The sequence below is a fragment of the Lucilia sericata genome, unplaced genomic scaffold (assembly GCF_015586225.1).
Source record: "Lucilia sericata isolate MDLA Ls3-8-SP2 unplaced genomic scaffold, ASM1558622v1 Contig000701F_arrow, whole genome shotgun sequence".
Taxonomy (NCBI): domain Eukaryota; kingdom Metazoa; phylum Arthropoda; class Insecta; order Diptera; family Calliphoridae; genus Lucilia; species Lucilia sericata.
In genome coordinates, this window is record NW_023994704.1 from 16132 (window position 1) to 35633 (window position 19502).

Here is a 19502-nt window from a genome sequence, read left to right on the forward strand (position 1 = left end):
GTTACAAATATGCTTACCTGTCATACTCCATTAAAAAGATATTTTATCATGCTATTTGAAATGGTTTTTACACAAATGTAAAAATCAATATTTCTTCACAAAACATCTAATATCGACTACTAGGTTAGGTTAGGTTATCACAGGTAGCCGATTTCGGCTTTACTTGGGTCCATGTTGATCCCAGTAGCAGAGAGACAGAGACAGTAGCAAAGAGAAAGAGAGGATGAGAGGAAGATTGTTGAGAATGTCCAGACCAGCTGCCATGGATGAATACATGTAACATTCTGACAAATTTATGAACGCCAGTAAACGTTCCAATTGAATATTTGACAATTCGGATAGATCGCCAAAATAGGCCGATCCAAGCGTCCGAAATCGGTCTCCGCCAAAGCAGGACAATCGCAGAGAAGATGAGTAATAGTCTCTTCTTCATCCTAATTTTAATAACTCCTACAGTAATCGTTAAACGGGAGACCAATGCGTCTAGCATGGTTACCAAATTGACAGTGGCCAGTGATAATCGATATCAGCCTACTGAGCTGCTGTCTTTGGAGACCAAGAAGATATTTAGACCTGTGTGGATCCATTTGAGACCACAGCGCTCTAGATGTTGAGCACGTGTGTTCACGCGACCATTTGTCGCGAGCTATGGAGAGGCAGTTTTCAGTGATCTACCTCACTGTGGAATACCGCAAAACTAATCTATTTCCAGTCTGCTAAGCATGGTGCCAGCTCTTGCCAAGGTGTCAGCAATGCTTTTGCCATACGAAATCCCGTGTCCCTTTACCCAAATTAGGGTGATATTCGAATGTCTCGCCATCTCATTGAGAGACGTCCGGCATTCATCGACAATTCTGGATGTGGAAAACACATTTAAATAGATTCTTGAGACTCCGAAGAGATATAATATCGGAACTTTCTCATTAGAGACGGTACCAGAATACAATATTATCTTAGCATGGCCTATGGAGCAGTGTTTCCACTTGCCAGTTATACTCAATCTGGCCGCAGTTGTCATAACCAATTGCCTAGCCATTTCAAGCGCCTGCCACCAGACAACTACCCCATATAACATAATAGGTTTAATAACTGCATCAAAGAGCCACGAATGTCGAGAGTTTAATGTGAACGCCTGCCATGACGACCTAATTTCACGGTGGTCTTTTTCATCCACTGGGTAGACTAGAGACGGTCTACCACGCGCCCCTGAATCTTTCAATGAAGAACTCAGGTATCAATTTTTGTACATGGCTGAGCCGGTCCATGTACGAGCACTTTGTTGAAGAACTCGAGCTATCTAATCTCTTGCCATAGTAGCCCCGTTGCCGAATGACAGGCAGCATGGGATCAATTCCAATGCATACCCCGACAAGGAAAAAACAATCACTGGTCTAAAGTCAATAGAAGGGGGTGACTAGTCCCAACATCAGGGACTAGTCACCCCCTCATCTTCCGGTAAACCGGAAGGTAACCACCCTTATAATGTCATGAGAGATTGCATTATTCAAAATGCAATCCCCATCATCTAATGACCCATTCCAGTGCATTCCTTAACCTCTTTAAGCCCGCACAACCACACTACTGAGATGGCTCTGTTGTTTTAGCAACAGCACCAGGAGACATATTTGGTAGTTTGAAATTTGTTGGGTATTTGGATCAGGATCCCTCTTTTATGAACCGATCAATGTGACAAAGGAAATAGGAATTTCCAAAGTCAATTAATTCCAATAATTGCCCCGACAATTAGTCGCGTAGCATGTATCAATATATCCTGTTGAGATGGCTACAGCACAGAAGAACTTCCCCGAAGCGTAGAAAGGCATACAAAATCAGTACTAATCTCCAATGTATGGAGACTTTCCCGATATTTCACCAATTTTCGCATCAGTTCCATTCCCACGAATGGAACTGAACTGGAATGGCAACCATTGAATACTAACCTGACAATTCTCCAGCATATACCGTCGTCCCACTACGCGACCGGTAAGAAATACCGATCGGGCTTAGGAATCCAGCATATGCTGCTTTGTACACAGACCTGTTCGAAGAGAGAATTATCCAACCCATTTGGTATAGGATATATCAGTCCTTAAACCAACATTCTGCTTTGTACACAGACCTGTTCGAAGAGAGAATTATCCAACCCATTAGGTATAGGATATATCAGTCCTTAAACCAACATTCTCTCCCCGCGATTTTGGGTATTAAACCTCAGCCACTACGTGGATTCCGAAGAAACCTCAACCAATTGACCGGTCAGGACTAGGTCCTGTGGGCAACCCGTAGTGCCAGAATATATGGTGCTCTGGTTAGACCCCATGCCAAATCATTCCAAGGCGAAGCCGAGAATACATTTGACATCACCAGTTTATAGTCCCGGCAGACTAGAGGTACTGGTAGGACCTCTTTACCCCGGGATTGCAATATACCAAGATGGACATTTCATCAAGGAAACATGCCCCGGGTGGCATCAAAGATCTTTGATTTATGCCCAGCATGTCCCTATGTTCAAACTAACTAATTCCTAATTAGACACACGCTCTAGACAACTGGCTACAAATCCTACACAAAAAATTTAACTAATATTGTTGATAACGACCAATCATTACCAAGTAATATATGAAATAACTACATTATTACATTACAATTTGAATATATTTTACTGGGGAGTTCTAGTAATTGAAGGTTGTTGCGAAATTTGTGAATAATGTTTTCCCTTTTTATATTTATTTGGGTTTTTAAGAACAAACACTTTTATTTTAAGATTCCAATTTTGAAAAAGTCATAAATTTTGAAATTCTATTAAGTTTGCAAGATTTAGAAATTGTGTAAAACAATAAATACAAATAACTTAAGATAATCACAATTGTTTACAATTTAAATTTCAGCTAATAGTCGTAAAAATAAGCAAAATTCACAGAGATAGGAAAATTTCGAAAAAAATTTAAATAAATTAACATCGATGGCAAATATATTTGAAGGAAAAAAAAAACGTTTTTCTATAAACTTTATACCAGAGTCAATATACAAATATTCAAACACGGATGGGTATACGAAAATTTATACTTAAACAACGTCTATAGAAAACTATTTAGATACATTTAAGAGATAGATATCTACTACTTATAATACTAATTTTCAATTGTTTGTTGTTGTTGTTAAAATTTAAAGATAAAATCACATAAATTCCCACAAGTATTAAAAAAATAATTTAACAAAATTCCTAATACGAGCAGATACAACATGTATTTTGTATACAAAATTGAAAAAAGAAAAAAAATGTGTTAATATTGTAGATCAAAAGAATGATCATGATGATCGCGATGACGAGCAGACAGACAATAGCAACAACAAACACAAATATGTTTAACATAAATATTTGCACTGATATTTTGTTCGTTACGTAGTAGTGTAGTTGTATTGAACGTGATTGTAATGTTGCTCAACATGTTGTCAACAGTGCAAATAATAAAAGTGTGAGTGTGTGATCGTTATATGTACATATGTTGCGATACATTTACTTCGGCTGCAGCACCTTGTACTAGGGCCGATCGTCTAGTCTAGACCATACTACAGCTGTATGATTAAACGCTTCTAGTTCTCTTGTTAACCAAAAAACATTTTGTAAATCAGAAGCGAACGGGTCCTCAGGTAGTTAGCGGGAACTTAGAAATTAAGTAAAAAAAAAAAAAACTACTCTCTAATATAAATATTAAAGAAAATATATATATATATGGAAACCTTAAGAATAAAAGAACAAGTTATATGACAAAGTATAAATATAAAAAAATATTTTTAATATAAAATAATAAATAATCCTGTGACATTAACCAATACTTAAAGAAGAAGAAATAATAAAAAATAAAATTTTGAAATGGAATATTAAATCCACAAAGTGTTACTTTTGCTCTAAAAAGTTTTTATACAAAAAAACACTTTTTATTAAAATAAATATTGCTAAAGTTATATTTATAAAAAAAAACTTCAATAATTTTCTATTTATTTTAGATAAATTGTGTTAAATTAAAATTCCAAAAAATAAATTAAATTTAAACAATGGCCTACTCTTGGGATAACCGTGTCGATTTTGTTGTTCGGTATATGTACGGTAAGTTAAAAATCAGACTTCTCAAATACCCATTCCAAACGATAAATTAAGAAATAATAACAGTTAATAACTCTTTATAATTAAAAACTGTTTAAGCAGGTGGTTTCGATTTTGAAAATGAAAGTGATAAACATTGGACTTATATGGAAAAAATATCATTTAATTAACATATAATAGTGGAAAAGTTTGAAAAGCAAGAAATCTTTAAAAGTTAATAATGAAAGTGAACAAGTCCTTTGGCTTAATAAATAATATAATTTTGAAATATCTTTATTTCTAAGGAAATATACCATAATTTATAAAATTAAAAAGAAAAAATTTAAATAAATTTAAAATATTATTTAGCTCACTATGCCAATGCAATAAAATTTTAAAAAATTTTTATCTCAAATAAACTTCAAGGTCCGTTGGCAACTTTGTAATTGCGCGCGTCTTGCTATTTTTAGATTATTGCTAAACTGACACCTGGTTTTAAGGGATTTTTCAAAATTTTATTATATATTAACAACTATACGAATGATATAATTAAATAATACTATATTATTTTTTATAAAATAGATACTATATAAAATAAATTGTTGAAATTTTTTCGAAAAGTTTTAAAATTAGAAAACAACAAAATTTTTAAATAGTTTTGTTATAAATTGAATAGTTTTGATTTAAATTTAAATTAATTATTTTCAAAAAAAAATTGTATGAGTAAGAACCAACTACAGATATCCCCAGTCTAGATGGAATGGAAAATGACATAGGTCATCAAAAATATGATAGGTCACCATTTTGGATAATAATTGTAAGCGAATGTATTGTGATATTTAAGAATTCGGGAAGATACATACGTTCAATTCCAGATCAAGACCAGATTAGTATTTATTCAATACTATAATCAAGTCCTAAGACTGGACTTTTATCTAGCTTATAGTACAGATTACTTTAGTCATGTATATACTCCGTATTAGATTATTGGAGAACATGACCCATTTAGATAATCGCAAAACTACTCACCTGCAAACATTATAGGTTTAGTAGTCCTATGTAATGTAGGCATGGATCGTGTTCACTGTTCTTGAAATAACGTGGTTATAGTCCAGTCCGATTCCAGTCCACAGTCAAGACATATCTAGAGACTAGTCTGTAGTTTGTCCTATAGATTATATTCGAACATATTTTCTAATCTTTTATAGTTTTTAGACTAGAATTCCGTTCGGACTAGACTTTAAAAGTAAAAGTTTAGAATATAGTCTAACCTATTTCTGACTATAGTGTATTCTAATTTATAGTCCTGTCTATAGACTAGTCTACAGACAAGACGCCGGTGAATTAGAAAACTGGTCCAATTGTGAAAATTTCTAAAACAGATGACCAAAAACACAGCTTCAACTAGATAGGAACAGCTTTAACACTAGAACTGTATCCAAATTTTTAATAAAATTATCTTTAACCCTACAATACCTTACCAGATCGACTTGATCAACACAAGTACAACATGTAAGTTATAAATTCTGAAAAACAAGTGAGCCATTCCTAATCACCTTTGCTCTCATAATGACTTTGAACGAAATGTAATCTCTAGAGGAATACAATAGAAATTTATCCAACAATTAGAAGAATTCGACTACACAGAAGAAAATTTTGAAGACCTTTCCGCAAGAGCGTACGAATAAGATCAAATTTTATACTTAACTCATTGGTGACACAAGCGAGGATGTTGATTTCTGTATACAAAGAGCTAGATCACTTTGGAAATCATGCGCTCTATCCCTTAAACTTTGAAATTAGTTACAAAACACTGGAATGTTAATGACACTTTGACAACACTATTGCAATTTTTCAACGTGTATTAATATGCAGTATTGTTCGAAACTTGGGCAACTTTCAATACTTCATATGCTTTGACATTGTACATATGTAAGTTTGGAACAGATTTCTTTTTATTGTGATTTTTCCACTTGGATTTTATAACATATATCAGCTCTTGCATATTTTTAAAATTACAAGTTTCGATTGTATACTTCTAAAAACCGCACCAAAACAACTGCCCATATTTTGTGTTCATGAACGTATCATACCAATATCGGATATCCTATTCTATAGTGAAGCGAATACTAGTGAATGCATTGTGTATCGATCGATGCAAATGGTAATGAGGTGAAAGTTGTGGACTATAAGGCGGATCTGGCCCAGAGTTGTCATGTTGGAATATTACGGCTTCATATGTGAGCGAAACTGAATCGATTGTCTGGTCCGTTTACAGCAGTTCTAAAATAAAAAGTATTACATTGGAAAAATTGATATTCTGCATCGGCCCTGATTTCAACTGAAATTCAATTGATCATTTCTGAAATATAAATAAAGTATTGGAGTGACTTTTACTAATATCCTATCAAACACTTCCCCATATGATGGATAGAGGGAGGTGATGGACAATATGTCATCTCTCACCAATGGTTTTACTTCGGATGATGGAGGGCTGAGTGCATAACAATTATAGGAGAACTAAACTGTCAATACCACACAGAGAATAGAACCAACAAAGACTATCGCTGTTGGGCGCAATGGAGAACCATAGACCAACTATGACACACTAGCTTTATAAAAGCATAATTGGACCAATTCTATCTTCGTACAAAAAGTGGAACATACTACCAACACAGAGAATTAAGGGTACATGTTGTTCGGTGTAAGCGGAGCCCTGAGCACACTAACAACCAAAGCTTTAGACACATTTATCCGATTGAAACGCATATAAGATACGATTGGGCACTCACAGCCTAGTAGCACGCAGATTTAGGAAAATTTGCTCGAGACGCTTACAGAACACATCTTATATATATGCTAAACTTATTGGACTGTTATACACAAATACCAAACGTATTCGATTGTGTACCGAAAACAGAAATTGTTGGGAACTGTGAAACATTGGTCCCAGGTAAGGATAGGACAATGCAGGAATTTGTTGTTCAAAATGGGAGACAAAAAGGGGATCTATATTGAAATTCTTGAATCCGAAATATACTGCCATCATCCTAATCACAACACTAACTTCCAGGCGGATGTTCGTGCTATCACGGATTATGTATGGCGTAATCAAGTTTAGGTTAAAGCTAAGAGCGCATTGGACTGTAAAAGAACTTTGCAGGCCACTCGGGAATAATCGGCAATAAAAAGACAAATGTACTTGCTATAAAGGGAAGGGAGTTTCAGGAAGTAAATCTGATTATGATGATGCAAAAGCGTTCGATGCAAACGAATTAGAAAAATGAGGGAAAGAATGCCATACCACCACCTGGAATAATATAATGATGGGTAGAACCACTAAAATCTTATGGGAGATCAGAACGAGAAGCATGCTCAGATTGAATAGGTCCGAGGTTAGTGTGATGAATGTAATAGCGGACATAACTATATGAAATTGGACAGATTCAGACGAATGTAAAGTATGCGGAGAGGACAGTGAAATGCTGCAACACTTTCCTTGTGATAGCTAGATTTTCGACGAAAGTAAGATCCTAATCTATTGGTAGAGATATAAATAAAAACACAAAAAAACATGAACCAACTTTTCTTAATCTGTACCCCTAGTAATGATAATGAAAATTGCATAAAATTCTTTTCATTTATTACAATATTATTTAATTTTTAATTTATAATATATAATTCATAACAAGTACCATTTATCCAATGACAAGTACAATTAAACATGACGAGTATAATGAGATTGAAATTATTTTAACATGTTGTTAACATGAACGAAAATTTTTTTAATTATAGCAATATTAATGTACTTGTTTTTAACATTACTCACACACAAAAACAACAAAATATATATACATATGTACATCTAATTTACGAGAATTTAATATAAACTATAGAACAACTATTAGGCAGAGATAAGTTATGCAGAGATTCCTAAAGGTTTTCGATTTAAACATTTGATTTTTTGCGAGATATTAAAAGAGAAGCCTAATAATAATTAATTTTGAAACTCATTATAACAAATATTCTGAATAAAATTTGTTCTACCTGAATAGTGATGACTGATTGATTCGTCTTCCCATAGCCTAAACGGTTGCAGCTAAATAGTAGTTGAAATTTTGAAAGGAGATTTTCTTCGCCCCAAATGGGTGCACTAAGATTTGGTAATTCGAATGTAGGGTATATTCTGAAATCTTATATCTCTTAAACTAAAAGAGGTACAAAAAATTAACACTCATCATTATCCTCATGGTTTCTTTTAATAATATTAAAATAGAAACATAATTATCCAATTCACAATCGGTTGTATTATGAAAGTCAATTCGAACCCAATAATTGCCCCGACAAGTTGAGTGGTGGGCCTCAAACATAAGTCGCGTAGCATAAAGCAATATGCATCCTGTTGAGAGGGCAACAACACCGAGAACTTCCCTAAAGTAAAAGATCTTTAAGATCAGTACTAGTCTCCTGACAGGCAGAGGAGTATTTAACGATCGTTCACCAACTTACATCAGTTCCATTCTCAGACCATAAAGAACAATCTGCGGAATGACAGGCAACTACCAAGTGTCAACCTAAAAATTTCCCAATCTATACTGGCGCCCTACTACGCGAAGGGTAAGAAATACATCACCCAGTGACATCTGTTGATGTCGGAGAGAGAATCCAGATATATATGGCATAGAATATATCAGTCCTTAAACCAACATTCTCTTCCAGCGAATTTCGCTATAAACCACAGACATTACGTGAATCCCGAAGGAAAGTCAACCATCTGACCAGCCAGGACAAAGTACTGTGGGCAACTGGCTACCCGTAGTACCAGAATATCTGGTGTTCTGGTTCGACCCCATGTCAAATCATTCCAAGGAAAGGCCGAATATACATTTGATCATCACCACTTTATAGTCCCGGTAGACTAGATATTACAATAACACCAAGATGGAGATTTCACCAAGGCAACATGCCTCCAAGATGGAGATTTCACCAAGCCAACATATTTTCGGGAGGGGATGAATAAAGTACTATAGGATATCTAATCTAATCTATCTAATAGGGATAACAGAACTTATACCGACAGTCAAGCTGCTATTAAATCCCTGCCAGGTGTCCCTAAATGAAATGGCGAGTTATTTGAACATAACCCTTATATGGGTAAAGAGACACGGGGATACTATAGACTAGACTATAGACTAGACTATAGACTAGACTATAGACTAGACTATAGACTAGACTATAGACTAGACTATAGACTAGACTAGACTATAGACTAGACTATAGACTAGACTATAGACTAGACTAGACTAGACTATAGACTAGACTATAGACTAGACTATAGACTAGACTATAGACTAGACTATAGACTAGACTATAGACTAGACTATAGACTAGACTATAGACTAGACTATAGACTAGACTATAGACTAGACTATAGACTAGACTATAGACTAGACTATAGACTAGACTATAGACTAGACTATAGACTAGACTATAGACTAGACTATAGACTAGACTATAGACTAGACTATAGACTAGACTATAGACTAGACTATAGACTAGACTATAGACTAGACTATAGACTAGACTATAGACTAGACTATAGACTAGACTATAGACTAGACTATAGACTAGACTATAGACTAGACTATAGACTAGACTATAGACTAGACTATAGACTAGACTATAGACTAGACTAGACTAGACTATAGACTAGACTATAGACTAGACTATAGACTAGACTATAGACTAGACTATAGACTAGACTATAGACTAGACTATAGACTAGACTATAGACTAGACTATAGACTAGACTATAGACTAGACTATAGACTAGACTATAGACTAGACTATAGACTAGACTAGACTATAGACTAGATTATAGACTAGACTATAGACTAGATTATAGACTAGACTATAGACTAGACTATAGACTAGACTATAGACTAGACTATAGACTAGACTACAGACTAGACTATAGACTAGACTACAGACTAGACTACAGACTAGACTACAGACTGACTATAGACTAGACTATAGGTATAACTATAAACTATAGAGGTAACTATAGACTAGACTATAGAGGTAACTATAGACTAAACTATAGACTATAGGTGTAAATATAGACTAGACTATAGACTATAGTTGTAACTATAGACTAGACTATAGACCGCGGTATTTTTCGATATCAAAAAGTACTAAAGTACTGAATTTTCCATGTCTATTTTATAATATAAGATAGTGTACTGAAAGTTCGACCAAGCTCCCAATGTCATCTTTTGTATTACTAAAGGTAAAGGTGAACAAGGTGTAATTTTCACTAGACCGTAATTTGCTGTTTTTATTTTATTTATATAGTTTTTCTAACAATTAAAACAGTTTATATCGTCACCTTAATTAAGAAAGGTCGTAGCTCACATTTGTTTTTCAAATTTAATTTATTTTAGTATTTTCCAATAGATTGCTTTAATACATATGACAAATAATAACGGTTTAATAAGCAGTTTAAACTTCCTTAAAACTTTTCATTCCACATAACTCTCGGTTTTAAATAGGATTTCTTTCTTCTCGAGCACACTTTCTTAATGTTAGTAGCGTCTTTTCTAAATTAAGTGGACGATATGTATGTTTTCATTTAAATATAAATTAAATGAAAATAATCTTAAAAAAACATGTTGCAAATATTTAACCGGGCAGCTGCTGGGGCAACAGATTCTATTGTCTGCTGTCTGTTGAAATTCACATCACACCGTCATCTCAAATAAAGTAAAAATCTTTAAAAGGTACCAACCAGCAGACACTTAGACCAAAAACAAATTGTTTAAAAAATAAATAAATAAATAGATTAAACAAAAACCAAAGGAATTGATAGTGGAAGAGGGGAGAGAAATAAATTTTAATTGTAAAATTAAAATTTACATGATATCATATATAATATATATATATATTCATGCATAATATCGTGTAATCTTTTACACGGTCATTGTAATTTTATTATTTTTTTTTTTTTAAATGTAATGCCCCCTTTAATATCACTAGACATCAGACAAGATCAACAACAAGTCCAACCACCACCACCCATGGCAGCAGCAACAAAATATAAACGAAGACAAATTACAAAATTTTACAAATTCTATGTCTTTGCCAATTTATTTATTCATTTTTTTTTTTTTGTTATTTTATTCGCATTATTTTTTTGTTGTTATTTAGTCCTCAATATGGTCTGATACTGTTGATTTTATTATTGTTTAATCTAGTCCACAAAATGTAAATACTGATATGTATGTATGTTTTTATGTAGGAATGATAATCATAAATTCAAATCCCCAAAAAAATCAAGGTCTTTCAGTAACAAAGAAAACTGTCTGGGTATGTATTTATACATAAAGACCACTATTCAGAGTGCTGTAATTTGTCGTAGTGGTGTAACTTGATTTACTGCTAGATTTTTGCTATATATAAATGAAACCATCCATTCATGCATGCATCGTTGGAAACAACACTCATTTATATGTGAATTGTATCTTGTAAACTAATTGATTAATTTATTAACTGCAATATGTAGAATAAGTATTCGCAGCTGAATTTTAATTTTATTATTTCTTTGAAAATGTTTCTGAAAAAAATTTTAATAAATGAATGATGAATCGTAATATGATTGACATCAATCGTGAAAATTTTACCAACAATTAATCACCCTTCAATTCCAACAAGCACAGTCCATAATTGACCCATTAAATACTCTTCGAATCTAGCCTATTGCCTATAGTCAATAGACTAGACTATAGACTAGACTATTCACTAGACTATAGACTTGAGTATAGACTTGAGTATAGACTTGAGTATAGACTTGAGTATAGACTAGACTATAGACTAGATTATAAACTAGACTATAGACTAGCCTTTAGACTAGACTATAGACTAGACTATAGACTCGACTATAGACCAGACTATAGACTAGACTATAGACTTGACTATAGACTTGACTATAGACAAGACTATAGACTGGACTATAAACTAGACTATAGACTAGACTATAGAATAGACTATAGACTAGACTATCGACTAGACTATCGACTAGACTATAAACTAGACTATAGACTAGACTGTAGGCTAGACTAAAGACTAGACTATAGACTAGACTATAGACTAGACTGTAGACTAGACTATAGACTAGACTATAGACTAGAATATAGACTAGACTATAGACTAGACTATAGACTAGACTATAGACTAGACTATAGACTAGACTATAGACTAGACTATAGACTAGACTATAGACTAGACTATAGACTAGACTATAGACTAGACTATAGACTAGACTATAGACTAGACTATAGACTAGACTATAGACTATAGACTAGACTATAGACTAGACTATAGACTAGACTATAGACTAGACTATAGACTAGACTATAGACTAGACTATAGACTAGACTATAGACTAGACTATAGACTAGACTATAGACTAGACTATAGACTAGACTATAGACTAGACTAGACTAGACTATAGACTAGACTATAGACTAGACTATAGACTAGACTTGACTATAGACTAGACTATAGACAAGACTATAGACTAGAGTTATAGTCTAGACTGTAGCCTAGTCTATAATCTAGACTATAGTCTTGACTATAGCCTTGTCTATAGTCTAGTCAATGGTCCACTCAATAGTCTATTCTATAGTATCATTTAAAGTCTAGTTTATAGTCTAGTCTATAGTCTAGTCTATAGTCTAGTCTATAGTCTAGTCTATAGTCTAGTCTATAGTCTAGTCTATAGTCTAGTCTATAGTCTAGTCTATAGTCTAGTCTATAGTCTAGTCTATAGTCTAGTCTATAGTCTAGTTTATAGTCTAGTCTATAGTCTAGTCTATAGTCTAGTTTATAGTTTAGTCTATAGTATAGTCTTTAGTCTAGTCTATAGTCTAGTCTATAGTCTAGTCTATAGTCTAGACTAGACTATAGACTACACAATAGATTATACTAAAGATTACTGACTATAGACAAGAATATTACTAGACTATAGTTGACTATAGACTAGACTATAGACTAGACAATAGATTATACTAAAGATTACTAGACTACAGACAAGACTATGTACTCGACTTTAGACTAGACTATAGACAAGACTATAGACTAGACTATAGTCTAGACTATAGACAAGACTATAGACTAGACTATAGTCTAGACTATAGACAAGACTATAGACTAGATTATGGTCTAGACTATAGACTATAAACAAGACTAGACTATAGACTAGACTATAGACTAGACTGTAGTCTAGACTATAGACAAGACTATAGACTAGACTATAGTCTAGACTATAGACAAGACTATAGACTAGACTATAGTCTAGACTATAGACAAGACTATAGACTAGACTATAGTCTAGACTATAGACAAGACTATAGACTAGACTATAGTCTAGACTATAGACAAGACTATAGACTAGACTATAGTCTAGACTATAGACAAGACTATAGACTAGACTATAGTCTAGACTATAAAGAAGACTAGACTATAGACTAGACTATAGACTAGACTATAGACTATACTATAGACTAGACTATAGACTAGACTATAGACTAGACTATAGACTAGACTATAGACTAGACTATAGACTTGACTATATACTAGACTATAGACTAGACTATAGACTAGACTATAAACTAAACTATAGACTAGACTATAGACTTGACTATAGACAAGACTATACACTAGACTTTGGACTATACTATAGACTACACTATAGACTAGACTATAGACTAGACTATAGACTAGACTATAGACTAGACTATAGACTAGACTATAGACTAGACTAGACTATAGACTAGACTATAGACTAGACTAGACTAGACTATAGACTAGACTATAGACTAGACTATAGACTAGACTATAGACTAGACTATAGACTAGACTATAGACTAGACTATAGACTAGACTATAGACTAGACTATAGACTAGACTATAGACTAGACTATAGACTAGACTATAGACTAGACTATAGACTAGACTATAGACTAGACTATAGACTAGACTATAGACTAGACTATAGACTAGACTATAGACTAGACTATAGACTAGACTATAGACTAGACTATAGACTAGACTATAGACTAGACTATAGACTAGACTATAGACTAGACTATAGACTAGACTATAGACTAGACTATAGACTAGACTATAGACTAGACTATAGACTAGACTATAGACTAGACTATAGACTAGACTATAGACTAGACTATAGACTAGACTATAGACTAGACTATAGACTAGACTATAGACTAGACTATAGACTAGACTATAGACTAGACTATAGACTAGACTATAGACTAGACTATAGACTAGACTATAGACTAGACTATAGACTAGACTATAGACTAGACTAGACTAGACTAGACTATAGACTAGACTATAGACTAGACTATAGACTAGACTATAGACTAGACTATAGACTAGACTATAGACTAGACTATAACTAGACTATAGACTAGACTATAGACTAGACTATAGACTAGACTATAGACTAGTCTATAGACTAGACTATTGACTAGACTATAGACTAGACTATAGACTTGACTATAGACTAGACTATAGACTTGACTATAGACTAGATTATAGACAAGACTATAGACTAGACTAAAGACTATACTATATGCTAGACAATAAACTAGATTATGGTCTAGACTATAGTCTAGACTGTAGACTAGACTATAGACCAGACAATAGTCTATGGTGAAATCCATCCATTATTAAAGAACGCTGCCGATTTGCATAATGATCAGGCTTTAGTTGACCCTCACAACCATATAAAGCCTTCCTTTATAAGCCAAAATATTGATAACCCTGAGATAATGCAATTTTGAGAAACTCCAATTCGAAACCACTTTAAAACTTAAAAAAGTATTACAAACTCCTGTTTTAAGCATAATTTTTCATGCACTTATTCTTCTATTCATAAATTTCAGATATCGACAACAATGGTGTCCTCGATGAAAACGATTTCCAATGCATGGCTGTGAGGGCCTGTGTTGTTGAAGGCAAGGGTGACTGCAGCGCTTCCCGTTTGGCTGAATACAAAAATTTAATGAAGAATTTATGGAAAGAAATTTCCGATATTGCTGATGATGACAAGGTATTATTTGGCTAAAATATATAAATTAATAAAAATTAAATTTACATTTTATTAAAACACATAAAGGATGGAAAAATCTCCAATGCCGAATTCAAAGGTGCCGTGAAGAAGACCTGCGTTGGCAAGAAATACAGTGATTTCCCACAGGTTTGTAATTATTTAACTCTTCGATAAAAATATAAAATTTTTATAAATATGTTTTCTTTTTTTTTTGTAATATTATAGGCTATGAAAGCATTTATTGAATCCAATTTCAAAATTCTTGACATCAACAGTGATGGCATTGTAGGCATTGAGGAATACCGTTACAATTGCATTACCAGAATGGCCATCGATGATGTAGCGCCCATCGATAAGGCTTTCGAATCTTTATTGACCGTAAGTGTGATTTTTATTAGAAAGAAATGTTTGTATTTTTTTGTTATAATACAAGTAGCATCAACTGATGTTTAATTGTGTGATTTATTATTTCATTTGAATGATTTTTGCAATGTTCGATCATAGCATAGTTTTAGGATTAATGATTTATTGCCTTTTTTATTAAAATACTATTTCAAATAAGTCAATTTAGCGCTTTAATATTTGTAAGCTCTAAATATAGCGATTTAGTTGGTTAGTTTCGATAAAGATTTTATTACATATTTAATGAGTATCTAAGACTAAAATTTTCCAAAAGAGCATTTGTAAGGTCCATTTTCAAAATATAAACTCCAATACTCTTGGTTACGCCTATGTCAAACTTTATCGGATCGAACTAGCCATTTAGAAATGCCAGATTTATTTTCGTAAACAAATCTATTCTGCACACACTGTGTGATCTAATATATTGATCCTGTATGACCGTTTATACTGTGTGAACTATATATAAGTTCAACTCTACGTGATAAACTTTTATAGAAATTAGTTCAGAACTAAATATCTATAGCGGTGAAATTCGGCATAAACATGTTTTCTAGGAACCTTAATCTCTTTGTAAAATGTTATAAGGATTGGCCATAATTGACCCTACCCGCCATATAAGGGCCCCTCCAAAAAATTACTTTAACTCTCGTAACTGTCTAAAGGAAGTATCTATAGTGCAGAAATTCGGTATTAACATGTTTTATAGGAACCTAAATTTTTTGTAAAATTTTATAAGGATCGGCCCATAATTGACCCCACCCGTTCAGAAAATGACTTTAAAGCACATAACTGTTTAAAAGAAGCATCTATAGCGGTGAAAAAAACCTAAATTTTTTGTAAAATTTTATAAGGAAATTCGGCATAAACATGTTTTATAGGAACCTAAATCTCTTTGTAAAATTTTATACAGCGATACAGCGATGACACTTGACGTAAATATGTTTCATATAAGCCAAAATCTCTTTACCAATTTTTTTGAGGATCGGTTCATAATTAACCCTAACCCCACATAAGGTCCCCTTCAGAAAATTACTTTAACGCTCATTAATGCCTTAAAAATCCGAGTATAGCTATGAAATTCGACATATATAAATAAGTTTGTTACAAGAGAAAATCTCTCTGCTAAATTTTATGAGGATTGGTCCATTATTGACCCTACCCCCATATAAGGTCACCTAAAAGAATACTTTAACGCTCATTACTGTCTTAAAAATACGAGTACAGCAAAAAAATTCCACACAAATATGTTTCATACAAGCCAAAATCTCTCAAATTTTATGAGTATCGAGACATAATTGACCCTACCCCCATATAAGTCCTCATATGGGAGACTTAACGGAGATATGAGCAAAAACCCAAGACAATCTCTGAAAATTTCATAAAAAAGGGAATGTTAGTGCAAGCTTCAAAATAATATTCGGCAAAGGTGAATATAGACTTCTTACTTGTTATACCCTATACCACTATAGTGGTATCTATATTGGTTCTACACCCACCTTAAAGTAAACCAATGGGCTCAGAATCACTTTCTGAGGCGATTAAACTATGTACGTTTATCTGCTACAGGTCGCAGACCAAAACGGTGTGTATAATCCAGAAACGATCCTCTCACTTAAGGCTACTATTGTAAGAGCTATTCGTGAGATAGAAGCAGAAAATATCTGCAAATTCCTGCAAAATTGGACTGTTGGTATAATCTTGCAAATGGACCTTTCTGTATGGTACTATATCTATATATTAAACATAATATTTGTTTCCGATTTATAAAGAATGTTGCAAAAAAGTACCGAAATATCACTATTTGCACTTAATTTGTTGGTTTTTAATAAAAAATAGTATTTTTTGATTTAAGTGCTTTAATTATACCAGAAAAATTAACAACACTAATAAAACAAATGTACAATTTTATTTGCCTGCTTTTAGGATGAAGATAGAAAAGTTGGCGGTTTGAACTTGGATCGTTACAAGGAACTTTACGCCCAATTCTTGGGTAACACTGCCGATAATCACCCAGCTGTTTATCTGTTTGGCCCTCTGTAAACTGCCTAAAAATAATCAGTAACCACAATCACCAACACCGAGATGAATGGGGTTAACAACAAAAAAAAACTTGAAATAAAAAAAAACAAAATTTATTAAATGTAAATGTCTTCGCTGTTTTTTATTTTAACAACAACAACAATAAAACAAAAACATTAAGTACTACCTTATTAAGTTATACTATTTAATTTATAAACTATTTTTAATGAGTTACTTTTACAAAACATAGAGAAAGAAAAGAAAAGCACAACATACTACATAATAAATATAAAAAAAGAAAAAGAAAAACATAAATTTATAACAAATAACCTTAAACATGCATAAATAATAATTTATCCTTTTTTATTAATTAATTTATTATTTTATTATTTTTTTAGTTCTTTTTTTAAGTTTAATCTTTTAACAACTTATGACATGAATTAATAAGAACATAAAACACAAAACAAAAATATGAAAACAAAATACAAAAAAATTAACAAAAAAAGAAAGAATGAAAAAATCGTAATATCTAATTTAAAATAAAAAATATATATACTATATAAAACTAAAAATGGTATCGGAATGTATCTAATGTGTAAAATGAAACTAAACTAATATACTATATAATTTAATAGCAATTAATCATCTCCATCTCTGTTGTAGAATCGTCTGAATAAAAAAGCCTAGTTTGTTAACGAAAACATTAAATTAACACAACAAAACTAATAATAATAATTTATAGAAACAAAAACAAAAAAATATCTGCTCTCCCAGAAATTTAACTAATCGTAAAGTCTCTCTCTAACTCTCTTTAAAATAACTTATGTTTTTTTTTTAAATTTGAAAAAATATTTAAAGTTTTTCAAAAAATTAACCAACCACAAAAATATTTAACAAATCAAAATAAATTTTTAAAAAAATAACTAATCTATTATTACATACTTATATTGTTCATATTATTTATTATTATTATTATTAAAATATATATTTAAATTGTTATTTTGTTTCTATTGAATTTTACTTCAAATCAGTTAAAACTTTTAATTAATTTATTAAATAATTATTATGCATATAATTATCAAGTGTTAATTTTTAATTAATTACATATATATTTACTATTTTATTCAACAAGTTAATGTTTCTTTTTTTATAATTTTATTAAAAAAAAAAAAAAACAAAAACCAAACAACATATTTTTTAAAAACAAGTATACTTTATATATTTATTCTATTAAAATGTTTGTATCAGTAACGGTAATGAATAATAATAAAATACAATTTAAATAAAAAAAAAAAAACTCAGAAAAAAAAACTACAATTTTAAATCCTTTAAATTCTGGAAATATACTAAAATTAGTCCGATTTTAGCATCGCAAGAATGACATTAAGATTTTGAAATTTCCAAATCAAATCATCTCAAGTTGATAACAACTCAAGCATAATATTACCATCACTATTCAATCATTATCGAAACCGGTTCAGAATTGGGTGTTTTCGACTTCCTAAATAAGGCTAAGATAAGTTGTGAGGATGATGTTCAACATTACATCAGAACAGCTCTCCCTTTCATGAAAAATGTTAAGGGAAAACCCTTATATGGATGGAACCATCGTCCCATGCTCAGAAACCCAGTTTCGTGGACGAAGTTCGAAATCTAATTTCCCTATAAAACATAGAATTATTGAGACCGGATCTGAATTGAGTGTTTTCAACTTTTTACATAAGTCAAAGTTAAATTAAAACGAGGATGTATAATAATAAAGCTATGCCTCTATAAGAACTATTATATGCTCCTTTACATAGAAAATCCTTATATAGCGATCTGTGAAAGAAATTATTGTTCAATATTCAGAAACATATTACT

At 32.1% G+C, this 19502-nt stretch overlaps 1 protein-coding gene across 3 annotated transcripts; it reads left to right on the plus strand.

Annotated features, from left to right (window-relative positions):
• The first annotated feature begins 3479 nt into the window (after positions 1–3479).
• On the plus strand, positions 3480–18144 carry LOC119607528 (sarcoplasmic calcium-binding protein, beta chain). 3 transcript variants are annotated; one of them, XM_037961480.1, is made up of 6 exons: positions 3480–3651; positions 4009–4108; positions 15052–15218; positions 15285–15365; positions 15444–15596; positions 17544–18144. In XM_037961480.1, exons 2-6 carry the CDS (start codon positions 4057–4059, stop codon positions 17658–17660), a joined length of 570 nt encoding a protein of 189 aa, XP_037817408.1. In that variant the 5' UTR covers positions 3480–3651; positions 4009–4056; the 3' UTR covers positions 17661–18144. The 3 variants fall into 3 exon arrangements, with proteins under 3 accessions (XP_037817408.1, XP_037817410.1, XP_037817409.1); XM_037961482.1 differs by having other exon boundaries at positions 3637–3773; XM_037961481.1 differs by having other exon boundaries at positions 3637–3677.
• Positions 18145–19502: the final 1358 nt, after the last annotated feature.

Excerpts from the sequence above, each read along its gene's own strand:
- LOC119607528 (XM_037961480.1), top strand. The coding sequence starts at position 4,057 with ATGGCCTACTCTTGGGATAACCGTGTCGATTTTGTTGTTCGGTATATG. Across the intron at positions 15,366-15,443 it reads AATACAGTGATTTCCCACAG|GCTATGAAAGCATTTATTGA; the intron begins GTTTGTAATTAT and ends GTAATATTATAG. Across the intron at positions 15,597-17,543 it reads CTTTCGAATCTTTATTGACC|GATGAAGATAGAAAAGTTGG; the intron begins GTAAGTGTGATT and ends GCCTGCTTTTAG.